The sequence below is a fragment of the Neovison vison genome, chromosome 6, assembly GCF_020171115.1.
Source record: "Neovison vison isolate M4711 chromosome 6, ASM_NN_V1, whole genome shotgun sequence".
NCBI lineage: Eukaryota > Metazoa > Chordata > Mammalia > Carnivora > Mustelidae > Neogale > Neogale vison.
This window is the reverse complement of record NC_058096.1, coordinates 203,441,987-203,457,146: the sequence shown is the minus strand read 5'-3', so window position 1 is coordinate 203,457,146 and position 15,160 is coordinate 203,441,987. Positions and strand designations below refer to the sequence as shown.

The 15,160-nt window shown below is 56.2% G+C and overlaps 1 protein-coding gene across 3 annotated transcripts in view; it reads right to left on the bottom strand.

Annotated features, from left to right (window-relative positions):
* Positions 1–15,160, bottom strand: part of POC1A (POC1 centriolar protein A) — a 68,917-nt gene that overhangs the window by 5,234 nt on the left and 48,523 nt on the right. For all 3 annotated transcript variants that reach the window (XM_044253454.1, XM_044253455.1, XM_044253456.1), the window contains exon 10: positions 14,820–14,963. In XM_044253454.1, coding sequence (XP_044109389.1) covers positions 14,820–14,963 — 144 coding nt within the window. The remainder of the gene's footprint in view (positions 1–14,819; positions 14,964–15,160) is intronic.

The window sequence follows — 15,160 nt, the reverse complement described above, 5'->3', positions numbered from 1 at the left end:
GACTACTCTCTCCCTGAACCACAGTGACAGGAACCAGAATTCAGACCCCACTGGGGCGCCTGGGTGGCTCAGTGGTTTAAGCCTCTGCCTTTGGCTCAGGTCATGATCTCAGGGTCCTGGGATCAAGCCCTGCATCAGGCTCTCTGCTCAGCAGGGAACCTGCTCCCCCCCCACCGCCTGCTCCCTCGCCTGCCTGCCTACTTTTGATCTCTCTGTCAAATAAAAAAAAAAAAATAAATAAAATTCAAACCCCATGCCTGGACCCATCACCCCTCATCTAACACCCTCCACTTCCAAGGTCACAGCCTTCACCTGCCGGCTACAGGGGAGCTTCATGGGCGGGCAAGGTCACAGGAGACCCAGAATTTTCATTCTCAAAGTCACACCTGGTCAGCAGGTCACCTTGGAGGGCTTGTTTCTGAACCACTTTCTGCTGCTCCTGTCACTGGTGATTTCCAGGATGCCACAGCCCTGGTCATGGGAAATAGTGCCCTTAGGAACATTCCTGCTTGCTGTTGAACATATTCTGTTGTTTCTCTAGACTGAGGCCTGGCACACTCAGCTTGCTGCCCACTTTTGTAAATAAGGTTTTATTGCCATGCCCACCTATTTACATACCGTCTATGGCTGCTTTCTGGCAAGGATGGGGTTGCACGGTTGTGACAGAGACCCTCTGGCCCACAAAGCCTGATAGCTACTGTTAAGAAAGTTTGCAGACCCTTGCCCCAGACTCTCTTCAGGCTCAGCCTCGGCACGTGACTCCCTGGGCTGACCTAAGTCACCGAGGTTGACAAGGGCACACACAGACTCGGCAGGAGCCATGGGGTACACACCCCATCCAGAGGCCAAGCACTAAGTAGCAGGATAGAACAGGAGGGTGTGCTGGGAAGAACCGAGGGGTCTGGGTGGGGGAAGGGAGGGGTGAGCAAAGGCTAAGAAGGAGTTCACCAAGCAAGCAGGCAAGGAGGGTGCTGGGCCCAAAGGATCAGTGAGCACAGAGCCCAGAGTTGGCAGGGAAAGAAAGGAACAGGAGGGACAGAGCAAAGGAGGGCCCTGTGCAGGAATGAGGAAGGGCCTCATGGAAGCAGGAGATGGGGCAAAGCGCTGCCGGCCACACCAGGCAGCCTTGCCTTCAGCCTTAGAGCACAGGATGGTGTTTGGTGGTCCTAGGCCGAGTGGGGAGCAGACCCCTCTGGCTGCCACACGGGGATGCTCTAGGGAGGACCTGCATGACCCTGGTTAGGCGTGTTAGAGGCCTAACCAGACACACCCACAAGGTATGAACTTCCAGCACCCGGTGGTAAGTTGGTGGGGGGGGTGGGGTGGGAGAAGGGACAGGACGGTACCGCAAGAGGTGAGAATGGGCTCCAGAGAGGACAGGTTAAGTGTGAGGCCCCTCTGACCCCTCTGGCCCGGCGGGGGACCAGAGCCAGCAGCAAGGCTATTTTGTTTTGCTAACATCATCTTCACTGCTGGGGGCAGAGTGGGGGACACAAGCAGGGAGAGCAATGGACCCATAAGCCCCTGGGTCTCAGACAGAACCAGGGGCACAAGGATGTCAGGGACACGGCTGAAGCCCCCTGGAAAGCAGCCTGGCCCCTCAGTGGTTGACAAAGAAGGGACAGCCCCACACAGGGGACCAGACAGGGAGGAGGGTGATAGAGGTGTTGGGGACCAAAACCATGAGCACGAGGGAGTCCAGCTCCAGCTGGAGCAGGGAACTGTTTCCAGCCTGACTTGGCTGCCTGAGCTCTCCAGAGGAAAATCCTCCCGGGAGAGGCCGAACAAGGGCATCTCACGCGAACCCTCATTTTCCTGCTCAGGGGACAGCAGACACTGATCTGTCCCCTGTCAAGTCAACATTAACAGGCGAGCGGCTTCTCTCACTCACAGTTCAAGACGTGTAAGACGGTTCATGTAACACCCTGAAGGGCCTTCTGAGTGGGGTCTAAAAATAACCAATTTTAAAGTGACAGGCTTGTATTTTTAGTCCCCTAAAAACCTGAGTGATGCTCAAAGAAGCCACACCAAAATGCCAGTCCTCAGCCACACGTCTGGCACCCAGGGCCCCCAACTCCAAGTGGGAGACAACACAGCACAGGGGACATTTCCACAGACACCATGGCTCCATACCTCATATCCTTAGACGGCTTCTACTGACAGGCATCCAGGTCTCCGATGCCTGCCTGAGGCCATGGGGCTCTGGCAGCTGGAACAGCAGAGCCCAGCTCCCCCTATACTGTTCCCATGCCCCCCAAGGGCTCAGATGGGCCAGTCTAGGTGCCCTATGAGGGACAGTGCCTGGTGTGTGCATCTCCACTAACTTCTGAGGTGGCCAAGAGGAGGCCCCGACTCCTGGTGTGTGACAGGGACTCAGGAAACGGTAGTGCCGTCAGAGGCCAAAGTGGGTTTGCAGGGCATCTGCCTGAGCGCGCTGCCCAAGCGGGCTGGTGCCAAGGCTGGGGAGCCAGGATGCTCCCACGGCCTCTGCACAGGCATCATGTGAAGGTGAGAGTCCAGTGCTCCCTGAGAGGACTCCCCCACCCTCGGAGGCCCCGCTTGCCTCATAGAGCAGTGTGCAGTCCTCTGGGGACCACTCTCTCCCTACCAGTTCTGCCATCGTGCTTTCCCTGGGCTTGGTGGGCTTCTCCTCTTTCCCTTCTGCCTACTTCCTGGCCCCCAACTTCCTCACGGCATGACCTCCCCTTCTTTCAGCCCTGCTGGGTTCTTATTTCTCCCCAGACTGGTTTCCTATTGAGACCGGCTTGTCTTGCATTTTTTTCCTCAGCTCCTTCCCCCAGTCCTTGTTTCTACCTGCTTTTCGGGTCATTTTTCATCCCCTTTTCACTTGTGTCTGGAGACAAGGCAAGAAAAGGAGCAGGATGTATTCACACAGAGTGAGATCCAAGTGAAATCCAGGACCCTGACACGGCTCACCTACTCTGGGGCTGACAGACCTGGTTAGGAGACCTCCAACTCTGACCAGGGCTTGGGAGGCCTTTGTGAGGAGACAACACAAGATGGGCTGAAGGAAACGAATTCCAAACCCCAGGTACAGCAGGTACAAAGGCCCTGAGGCACAGAAGAATATGGTGCACTTGGAACTATCAAGGAGCTCAGTGTGGTTGGTCTGGAGTGGCTAAACAAGGAAGAGAGTATGGTGGCCACAGGCAAGGTGGAGGAGGGGCCCCAGGGCCCTCAGCCACAGGGGACAGGAACAGGGAAGCCTCCACTCCCTGGCACTGCCTTATCGCATTCACAGGTCTGAGCAAGTTTCAGAGTGGCCAGTTCTCAAAGCTGATTCCAAAGCGAGTCTGGGGAAGAGGCTCAACCCAGGAACTGACCGTGGCCAAGTGGTGCCTCAGCTGGAGGTGAGACGGAAGGGAGTGACCTGGCACTTCGGACCACAGACCCAGGGCAGACCCTCCGAGCCAGGGCACCTTCTGCAGCTGCTCCTCCGCCCAGAGCACAGCAGCTACCTCGACCTTTGCTGAAAATCTCTCTCTTATATAGCCTGCGGGCAAATGTAGCAGCAAACCTGGAGCCCAACTTCCATAAAGCCCTGAGGGCACCACAGTACACCAATGGGGCCCTCTGGACATCCCCACATCTGTCAGGTCTGTCAGCTGCCGCCAGCAAGAGACTCTGGCTTGTGAGGGGGCTTCTAGGCACTGGCGTGGCTGCCACACCTGCCCTGTCTGGGCTGGCTTCTGGCGAAGCAGCTCGGCCACGACTAAGAGTGAGTAACGTTTTGGAAGGCGGGAGAAAGATGAAGGGAGACCAACCAGCCGTTCTATGTGCAGCACTTCTCAGCTATCCGGCCAGTTCCTCACAGAACGCTCCTGCATATGGAGGCCGTGTCCCAGCTTTTCCCACAGCAACCCCCTCTTCCCAGGCTTCTCTCCCACGGCCCCCCACCCCAGCCAGCGAACTTCTCCACATCTGCCTCCTGCTCTCAGTAGAGCTCTGGGTACAGCACGGGGCCCCTCCCAGGCCTCCCAGACCGTGGAAGATAGGTGGCCCAGAAGTGACACCCCCCCCACCCCCACAAGCACTCTGCCAGGCTCAGGACACAGCGGTGAGGGGAACTAACTTGTCCTAAGACAGCAGTGTAGCTGAAAGCCAGGAGACGGAGCCACCAGTGCCTGAAGGGGGCAAGACGGGCAGTGAGGCAAGAGGGCGAAGTGGTTGGGGTGGGGGGTGCCACTTGTGCAGCTGTGTGCCAGGGCCACGGAGTGGGGAGAAAGTCGGAGGGAGGGAGGTGAAGTATGCAGGGCGGAGGCAGCCCGGGGCAAAGGCCCAAAGGCTGGGAGAGGGCAGGGGGAGTGGTGAGCACAGGGGGGTGCTGGAGGGGGGGGGCTGCAGGAAGGGCTGACCGGGTGCAGGAAACCAGTCCCGGGACTGGACCGTGCTGTCTGCGACCCCTCTGGCTGCTGAATCAGGCTGGGCAACGCCCTCACCTCAGGGCTCTGCTCGAGGAGTACCCTCACCGGATCCAGGCAGTTTACCCCTGCCCCAGGGCCTCCCCCTCTGCTGCCTCAGCTTCCCGGGACTCCTGGGTCACCCTTCCCCTCCACCTGCTTCTCCCATGTTACTTTCCTGTGCAGGAGCTCAGGGTTAAAGGCTGGACTCCAGGCCCGCGCTGCCTATTACCACGGCTCTCTCTGACCAAAGCCCCACTCCAGCCCTCTTCCCCCTGAAGACCTCCGGGTCTCATCCCACTCTCAGTGCCTGTCCTCCTCCTCCCCCAGGATGTCCTGGCCACAGCACGGGGGCGGGCCCTTGGAAAAATGCTGCCATGGTAACCTCCGGTCCCCAACTTTATCCTGTGGTAAGAACACAGGCTCCAGGACTGTTCTTCCTGGGTTCAGATCTGAACTTGACTCCTAGCTTGCTGAGCAGCCTTGGGGAAGCTACGGGACTCAAGGTTTCAGATTCCTCATCTGTACAATGCATCTCTCTGGGCTCCACTGTAATCCTGTACTAACAGCTCATATTTATGTGGCCCTTGCTCTAGACACAGGGGTGTACTATGGGCAACATGGCTCCCCACCTCACAGGGGCCATGGCGGAGCTCTGGGCTGCGGGGGCCTTGCGCACAGATGGGGCTGGATGGGGCCCTGAAGAAGGCAGCCTGTGGTCAGGCCTGGTAGGGACTGAGCCATCAGGGCACGTGGTGGTCTGGCTGCTCCTTAAAGTTCTCTTGTGACGGAAAGTTCCTTTTAATCATTTCCAGGCTTGTGGTTGCTTTGGGCTCCTCCAGGCGGTCTCCCACAGGGGTGGGGGCATCCCAGCCCCCGCCCCCCACCCCAGAAGCCAGATTACTGGTGGTAGTGTCCCAGGCGCCCTGGGGCTTCGGGAGAGGGCACAGCTGCCCAACCACACCACTGGGGACCCTGGTGCCAGGCTGCGGGAAACATCCTGGCGTTGGCCATTGGCTCAAGGCCCCTGTCTTGACTATGCTGCACAGAATGTCGAACTTTCCTTTGGTTTCATTGCAAAGATGGAAAAATGTGGAATTAATCTCCCCCATAGCATGGTTTTGACTTCACTCAGATTTTAAAGATCTAAAACAGATGCAAGAAAAGGGGAATCTCTTTGCTGTGGGGTCTTGTGAGCTATCAAAACAAAGTGGGTTTGCCAGGTTCAGCGCCTGCACAGCTCTGCCTCGTCTCCTGCCAGTTCCAGCTTTGTCTGCTGGTGTATGTCTGTGTGAGCACACACGTGTGCATGCGCACACGCAGTACCCTGTCTTGGGGATGGTGCCCTGGCCGGCCAGTTGTCCTATGTCTGCGGGGTGAATGTGGGCTGGAAGGGCCAGCACACCTTCCTGAGAACGGGGCTGCTGGTCTGAGCCCTGCCCTTCCCACCAGCCAGGGCTCTAGCTCTCTGGCCCAGCCTCTGTCCGGCGCCCCATCATCTGTGGCACAGGGGCCCTCAAGTTGAAGGTGCAGATGCTGGCCCTCGACAGCCTGTTGACCTCCATCAATCTAAATGTCAGCTTCACGAGGACGGGGTTTTTGTCAATTCTTGCTCACCACTGTCCTCCTGTTCCCAGGCACAGCTCCTAGCACACAGTAGGTGCCACACAGGGCGCTGGATGGACAAATGCCAGGCCCTGAGCACCACGGAGATGCAGAGAATTTGGGTCCTGCCCCAACCAGCCCAGGTCCCCATGAGCCCGACTGGCTGGTAAGGAACCCGCTCCCCTCCCTCTAGCTTGGGCCTTGGACCTGGGAGGCTTGAGGGAACGGTGGGGGAGGGGTTGGAGGGTAGGTAGGATGGAGGGGCCCCTGTCAGCTGGCCTTGGTCTCAGCAGGATGTGGGGGTGCACAGAGTGGGTTGGGAGTCCAGGAAGCAGCCCACTTCCTCCCCTTTCCACCTCAGACCTCATTTGATGAGGGCAAACAGCTCTGAGCCCTGAACTATAGAGGGGAAGAAGGAGACTCCCTCTCACGCTGGCGTCCAATAGACTAACTTGTCTAGGATCACACAGAGTCGATATACAATAAAATGTGTTTTTGAAGAAATTCTTCCCAATCTCTCCAGGCTAGGCAACTGTCTTTTTAACCAACCCTTTTCACCCCCCAGTTTGCTGCTAACAACACAAAATGAGCCTTTGTCCCTCGAGCCCATAGGTCTATGTTTCTGTTTCACATTATCTCGGGGATATAGGATTTCTCTGACGTTTCTGCAACCCCCAACCCCCACCTCTACGGAGGATTAGCTCTCCTCGAGAAGTACATGAAACACTATTTTCTATTGGTGGATTAGCCATGGGATTAAGGAATCTTGGCTAATTTACCTTCCTTGTGGCTTAAAAGCAGCTCCTTTTAAATGAACACAGACTTTTCCATCTTACTACTTACCCACAAAAGAGAAGCTATTAAAAGTGGGTCCACTCACCACCATCCACAAAACCAAATGCTCCTGGGACCCATGGGGGGCTACCTGCACCAGGACAGAAGATCTGAGCTGCGTATCCCACCCACACTGGCCTGAGTGCAAGGCCATCTCTATGTCAGTCCCGGGCAGGCCACCAGGGAGGCAAAGGGTCTAACGGGGACAGCCCCAAAGTGCAGGATGCTAGTCACTGCTGGGCCAGAGGCTCTGCTGTACTCTGACCCCAGGGTGAGTCAGGGCCGAACATGGGGCGTGAACCTTGGCTTTGACCACCTCCTGCATTCTGTTTCTTTGGAAGCTGACTTTTCCAACAATCCATAAATGAACGTGCTAGTTAATTTACCACAACCCAATAAAATACAATCATCCCAAGTCAGACAGACTGTCAGGTAGTTTGTTGGAGGCCTCAGGACAGCCTGGCAAGTCAGGCGGTAAGTCCCAGCCCAACAGGACCAGCTCAGGCAAGAAGGGCTCACAGGATTTCCCTGCCCTGCCGAGGACCCACTGATCCATGGTAGGAAACGTAGCCTGTCATCTTTAAGGTTTTCTGGAGCCACCAGCTGGGCCCAAATCAGAAAGGAGGCAGGCATGGACCTGCTCCTCCAAAAGCCATGCCTCCCTGAGTTTAAAGCATCTTTCTGCCTTTCCTCCCCCATCAAGGAGAGGATCTGTACTGGCCGTCCAGGCCCGGAGAGGGCCCTCCGAGGGGCAGGGGGAAGGAAGGGGCCGGCCTGACTGTAGCTCTCCCTGCCCCTGCTCTAGCGGCGCCTCATTTGGGATAGTGCCAAATGGCCACAGGGTCAGCTGTGACTTGGTTCATCGCAGAGCCATGTAGGCCTATATGGCACTGCTTGTCCAACCAGAACATAGGTCCCTATAGGTCATAGGTCCCTTCTCGTGGCCAGCGCTTAACCCTTCCCCGGAGGGCCCCTGGGTCCCAAGAAGAGTGCGAGCAAACAACCTGCAGTCCCCTTCTCCCTTCTAGAGTAATCCTGGAGTCAGTCTGAAAGAGACGCCCCTGCATGGGCCCTGTTATCCCACTTCAGCCCCTGCTCCCCTACCCCTCCCCCCGCGCCGCCCACCCCAAGCAGGCTTGGGGCCTCACAGGAGAAATCTCCTAGGACCGTGAACATACCGGGCCCCGGAGGTAACCACAGCCATCCCAAGTCCATCTGGTGGGCGGGGGGGCCTTCGATCTGCAGCCTCTTTGGAGAGGAATGCTTTTTGCCACAACCGCAGACGGCAGAGAGGACAGAGCTGCCATGAAGCCTGCCATGCACTCATGAACGTGAGCTTGGCCTATCTTTGAGTGCCTTGAGCAGCGCCAGACTTTGCTTTTTGCAAAGCCAGAGGGGCCTGTGGATACATGGCCCAAAAGAGCAACAGGGTGGGGGAAGGGCCAGGGCCCAGCCCCTCTGCAACCAGCTGGAGTCAGACCCCAAGTGTGCCTCTGACACAGGCCACAGAGTGTCCTGTCCCCAGGAAGCAGCCTCTTGACAGGAAAAACAAATCTCGTCTCCAAACTCCCAAGTGGAGGGAGCGCAGGCTGTCCTGAACTTGATTTTGGCCCAATGGCAGCTTTTGAATGTCTGTACAGAGGACAGCTAGACCCTCTCTGGACTAGGTAGGCCTAGCGGTCAGCTGTGCTGATGTGGAGAGAAGCACCATGTTTGTGGGAACCTGCAACCACCACTCCAGGCCGCTGCCATTGGGGGGCTGCACACACTCTATAAACAGGAATCCTGGCAGGGGTTGGGGCAGCAGGGAAGGCTGACTTTCATTCTACACCCTCCCGAAGAGTTCGGTCCAGGCACACCTGGGAGGGCCGGCCCCCAGCTAAAATGGCACAACTGCTTCAAAATCGAGTCTGTTTGTACAAACAACAGTTCATCTGCCCAGGAAAGAAGTATACCAAGAGCCCCCGAGAGGGGTCAGGCGGGCCCTGCGTTCGCACCCTCCCTGCCAGCACGGAACTAGGTGTCTCACCCAAGCAGCCCATCAAATAGGGAACCACCAGGACCATGGTGGGGAGGGTCGGGATGTCTCAAAATAAACAGGCCACTTCCCAACTGTCTAACTCCCCAAAGCATACAGACACAAATCCTTGGCCCTGCTGAGTTAGGTCAGCAGAGTTACAACCTGGCTATTTCACGAACTCAAATGTCAGAGGCCCACACTGGCGGGGCTGGGTGGGTCTGCCCCCGCCTGCTTCCCACCGCATGCATGTTCTAGTCCCGGAGCCCAGCGGCCCCTGGTGAGTCACAGGAACCTGAACGTGACATCACAGCATTGCTGTGGCCAGCCCGAAGCACGGGTGCCATAAAAAAAACATAGCTGGAGCAGGAATTTCATGGTTTGGTATTTTTAAAAAGCAGCAAGATGTGAAACTAGAGTCGAAAATAACTCTGCTGTGGGCTTCAGAGGCAAAACCTCCAAGCTGTTTGTTGGGCCCATGCCCCTCACTGTAGCTTCCCCAGCTCCTGGGTACTGTCTGCACCTCAGCGCCCTACTTCTGGCCCTTGAGGAAGATCCAGGGACTCTGCAAAACCCAGAAAGCACCCGAAGCTCTGTCATACAGGAGTCGCAAAGGAAGCAAAGGGGGACAATGTGGGAGGTGAGTTCATGCAGCCAGGCCAGTGATGGAAAGTGGCCCCTAGATCACCTGACACAGGCCCACAAGAACATGAGAGAAAAGGTCAGGGCCTCTGTCTGGATACAGACCCCCAAGCAGGCAGGTCTGGCAGCCACGGGGCCTACCCTGGAGTCCTTCCTCAAGCGGAGCAGAGATAGGAAGGTGACTCATGGAAAGAAGGCCCTAAGGGAAGTCCTGGCCCCACGTGAGGTGCTGACCTTTGCTGCCTACCACATAGGAAGGCAGATGGGCAGTGCCCAAAGTCTCCTGTCTGTAGAGAAGGAAACCAAGGCTTACTCAGATCTACACAGACAGAAAGAGGCAAAGCTGGGCCAGAGCAGTTTTTTTCTGGACCTCACAGTGCTCTAAGGTTGAGCCAACTTTCTCAGGAAGAGAAGACTTGGGACAGGCAGTGACCCCGTGGTAGCCATAGGACAGGTGTGTGTTCTCTCCAGGGTGTGTGTTGTGTGTGTGGACAGGGTCACAAGAGGAAGACGGGGCACCCACTCAGCCCCGGCAGCTCCTGAGAATTCCCATCTGGGTTTGGAGGAGCAAAAAATTTCCAAAGAAAAACCTAAATCCTGGTGCCTGGGTGGCTCAGTTAAACATTTGCCTTTGGCTCAGGTCATGATCTCAAGGTCCTGGGGTCAAGCCCCACTTTGGGCTCCCTGCTCATCAGGGAGCCTGCTTCTCCCTCTACCCCTCCCCCTACTTAGGCTCTCTCACTCTCTCAAATAAATAAAATTTTAAAAATTAAAAAGAACAAAAAACCTAAATGCCACTATTAGGAAACACATTTCCCCCAACAATCATTAGGATAACTGGATTCAAAGTATAGCTATCACAGTAAGTATACGTCTTTGAAGAGCTTCAGTCTTGGCCAGATGCCTGGGTCCAGGTTCAAGGCTCCCATCTCTAATGGGCCCCATGACCCATCTCGGATTTTCAACAACCCCTTGCACCCCGGTCCCCCGTCACCTCCTGGACTCCCCTCCCTGGACCTGGGAAAGGAGCTCTTCTTTCTCTCCCTCTCATCCTACTGCCAAGTCAGACCACTAGAGTCTCACTGGCAGCTCAAGGGCATTCCTGGGACTCAAGTCCAGCAGCTGCGGAGGCCTGTGGAATGTCCACTCCCTACACTCCTGTGTTACCTGGCCAGCCTGGTGCTTTCCCACACTCTCCTGGGAGCACATGGACTTCGTGCTGTGCTTCACAGAACAGCTGGTGCCGGTCTAACACATCCATTTAACCAAGGGCTTCCCAACGGCGCTCGGAAACATGAGCTGGCTCGACTGTCCCAACTTTGTAAGGCTCTGGGGAACAATGTCACCTGATGAATGAGGGGGTTGGTCCTCAGATCCGGGAGGGCAGGTGTGTCCAAGCTGATGGGCCGGTGGTCACTCTGCTTCCCACAGCTGGCAGGGGAGTGTAAGGCTAGACAGACCCCAGCTGTTCAGAACACGGCATCCAGCTGGGATCGGGGTCCCAAGGAGCACAGTGGAAGAATCCGTGAAGCCCCAAACGGCAACCTCAGATGGGTAAGGAGGGGTGTCTTCTACACAAAGAAGGGTCAGGGCAAGGGGGTGTACTCTCTAGCCTGGGACCTCAGAACTACCAGGCTCTGTGATCACAGAGCAACAATGTCTGGCCTTAACTTTCAGGTTAACGTTCGGCTTGCAGGTGGACTCCTCGAGGAAGCCAACCCTGACTACACCAAAACTCTCCAGCAGGGGAAGCTGGGGAACCCCAGCCTACAGTGGCTTGAGCTCAGGATCACCCAGGATCCTGGAGAAGTCCCAGGCTGAGTGGCCCCAGGGGCTGGTCCAGGCCCAGCAAGCCATTACCCACACCCTATCCACGACTGGCATGGTGCTAGCTGCTGGGCACCAGGCTGGAGGATGACATGAGGGTCAGGTCAGAGAGCCTGTGGAAAGTTGCAGGGCTCAGATAAACAGCGGGAGGAGGCAGATGACAAAGAAGACATGATCCCTACCCTCTGTGGACTTCCCATCTAATACAACACCATAGGGAGGACTGCCAGGCCAGGCCAAAGAGAACACTCACGCGGGAGATGGACAAAGGCCTATGAACCTTGCAACCATTCCAAAGTTATCGCCCCGAACGGGTACACTTTTGAGGAACAATGTGTACCTGTTTGAAGAACAATGTGTACCCGTTTTGAAGAACACTTTAGAGAAAAGACATTCCTAAAAAAATAAAATGGTACAACCTCAACTGGAGAGTCAAAGGGCTGGATTTTGGATGCTGTACATGGCCCAAGGAGAGTTTGCTTCCCAGGCAATGACGAGCCTTTTGAACGCTTGCTGGCCCCAGATGCAGAGAGAGCTCAAGCAAAGAAGGGAACTCGCCGCCCCCTCTGCGAGGGTCTGAGGCACGGCTCCTCCGGGCAGGGAGATAGGGGGGAACTGGGGGAAGTGTTTCTGGTGCTGCTGTGATCCCCCCACCACCGCCACCAGGCCCTAATGACGAGGGCAGCACACGGCGCTGCTGGGGACTGTTCGCAGAGCCTCACACGAGCTAACACATCTAATCCTCACGACAGATCTGTGAAGTGGCTACTCTTATCAGTAATGGGTTCCAGATTTGGAAACTGAGGCACAGAGGTTAAGCACCTGGCCCAAGGTCACCAGAACGTACACCCAAGCAAGCTGAACCACTGTTCTCCATGGGTGCGCTCAGCCGCCTGACCTCTGGGGGCCACTGAGGAGGACTGAGATTGGTCCTGGGCCTTCAGACTGGCACAAATGGGCCGTGAACATCCAGAGAGGAGGAATTAGTCACTGGGCCACCCCAGCCAGTTGAGCAGAAAGGCAGGTTCTGAGGACTGAGGGCTTCCGCAACGGAGTGTCCTGCTCATGTCACCCAGGGGCAGAAGGCTCTGTGACTCACTCAGTAAACATTTCAGCCACTGCAGCCCCCACAGTTCTTCCTTGGAGGATGTTCTGGGGGATGGAGGATGGAAGGACCCAGAAGGCAACTTCCCTCTCAGAACCCTCTTTGAAGTAGACTTCCTTGTCAGGGAGGGAAGGGGCAGTGAGGGGGTTGGGACAGAGGGGAATAGCATGATTCAGATGACTCTGAGGTAGGAGTCCTTGTGGGGGTAGCTGAGAAACCCCTGCCCCTCCAGAGTACAAAGGTATGTCAAGATGGCGAGCAGTGCTCACTGACGGGGTCCTGTGTGAGACCAATACCCATAGGCAAAGGAGGCTCAGAGCCCGGCTGAGTGACCCACATGGATAGCTCAGCAGGGTAACCTGGCTCTGGGCTTCAGAGGTGGGGCTGCCCACAACCACACTGGTCCCAAGAGAAAGGAACACCCAATCCCACAAGAGACAGCTCTGGCTGTAGCTCGGATACCTCAGCTAGAGCCCCAAATGGAAGAGAGGAGGTACGTCTGGAAAACAACCAGCAGCCAAACTCAAGGACAGCACACCAGTGAGCACAAATGCACCTCCTACCACTTGGAAACTAGGCTGAGGCCTCGACTGGGGGCTTCAACTGTGGAAACCAAGAATCATCTTCAGGATATGTCAAGTCCATCAGGAACATTCAGGAATGCACACTGTTTGGCAGAGCAGGTGCCTGGCTGACGGGCCTGGCATCTGGTCGGGGGTGGAGTGCTGTTTGGATCTGCAAAGGGGCTGGATGGTGTGAGGTAGGACGAGGGTGCCACACAGCCATCCAGACCTGGGGCCAGAGGCCCAGGCCACCTGAAAGCCTTCATTATTCTCGGCGATGGCGGTTTCTCACAAAGTTACTATCACACTCCAAACTGCTAACACGTAACAAAACCTCCCGCGTGCACCCCTGAAACAGTGACGGGAAATGCTTCTAGTGCTATACTCCAATGAAGCGATCCAATGAAGCTATTTTTAACCGTCTTCTCAGACTTAATTTCCAATTTTATCCTATAAAGTTCTAATTGATTCCACCTCCCCTGATCTCTCACACTTGACAAGGCTGTGAAGAACATGAGGCGGGCTTGGCGGTTTCTGACGCGTGTGAGATGGGGGATGTGCATGTTGCTCATACCTCTCTCAGCACAGGCCTTCTTCTCAAGGGTTAACAGGCTTCCAGAAATGTCTGTCTGATGTGCCTGTCTTCTCCACCCCCAGCTACCCCCAGCCCCAGCCACTGACGCCAGACCTTTCCCTTCAAAGCTCCTTCCTTTCCTGGGCCCAAGATGTGCAGTGCCAGCTGGGATGCCATGACACGCCGTGGGCCACATGACATGATAGAGAGCTTTTCTCACTTGGCCAGGGATCCAGAGGGAGGGAAAGGATGGTACGCCACTTCAGCTCTATTTCTACCAGGGACTCAGGGCTCCCTTGTCTTCTTCCCACACCCTTGGTCTACCCACGAGTTGGCACAAGAGAAGGCAGTCTGCGCCCACAGCTGAGGTGGGGAAGGGGCCTGACGACCTTTAAATCCTGCCTTGGCACGCCCCCCCACACCGCATGCCAGCCACGCTGGGCTTTGCTTGTTGCTTGGATGTGCCTGTGGCCCCCTCCAGTCCTGCAGGCAAGGCCACTCTCATGCCTGCGGTGCCAGCAGCCACCTCTTGCCAGGGCACTCTGTTCTTAGGGAAGCTGTTGTACTCCAATTCTGTATTAACAACTGCCAGATGTATCTATGCTCCAGAGGCCTGGGTCCATGTCTACCTTGGTGATGACGCTGGTCAGCACCACCGCTTATGTTTACTGAACAGTTCCCTTGAGCCAGGTGTCAGCCAAATGCTTCCCACAGATTCATCTTCTTTAATCCTGACCATGAACAGGACCTGGAGTCCACGAACACCGCACATCACAGAGGAGCGCACCAGGGCTTGGGGAGCCAAAGGGATTTCGCCAAGGCTGCTTGGAGGATAAGAGCAGTGCCAGCTCAAAGCCAGAGCCTGGGCTCCCAGATGCCTGACTCACTGCTCACAGCTCCCTGGCACACCCCTGGAGGGTGCCCACCCCGCGATGAGCGGGATGAATGGACAGTGTTTCTTTCAAAGCTCTGCTGTGGCCCAGGCTGGCCCTGGGAGGGCACACCCTGGCAGGACCAGCACTGGGGATTTTTGGGGTCCAGTGGCTTGGCCGGAGCTCGGATGGCTCTGAGAGCCAGGACCTCAAGGCAGGCACTGCAACTTTATTAATTTGGACTGGAAAGTAGATCCATTATGATGATGATTATTATTTTTTAAAATATAGCACCTGCTGCCCAACTTCAAACGGCCCAAATGCCAGGCCAAGTGGGGTGAACGCATGTCCTGGCCTACCTGGGTAAGGACGTCCAGCTGGCCCACGATGTGCTCCAGTGTGCTGGTCAGCGTCTGGGGCATGCTGGTGGGCTCCTGGGGTTGGCTCTGCACCGACTCCTGACTCCTGCCTCTGCCTGGAGGGATGGGGAAATCCACTTCCGGCTAAGGACAATGAAAAGAAAGGGAGTCCTTCAGTCCTCATTCAGGGCTTAAAGAAACACGGAAAGAGGAACAGCCCCTCCAAAGGATAAAGTGGAAAACTACCCACAACCTGGAAAACATGAGTTCTAAATACTGGTGAGAAACGCAGTGTGGTGGTACTCCCACATCCGGGCCACGCGCCCCCTTCCAGGACTTCC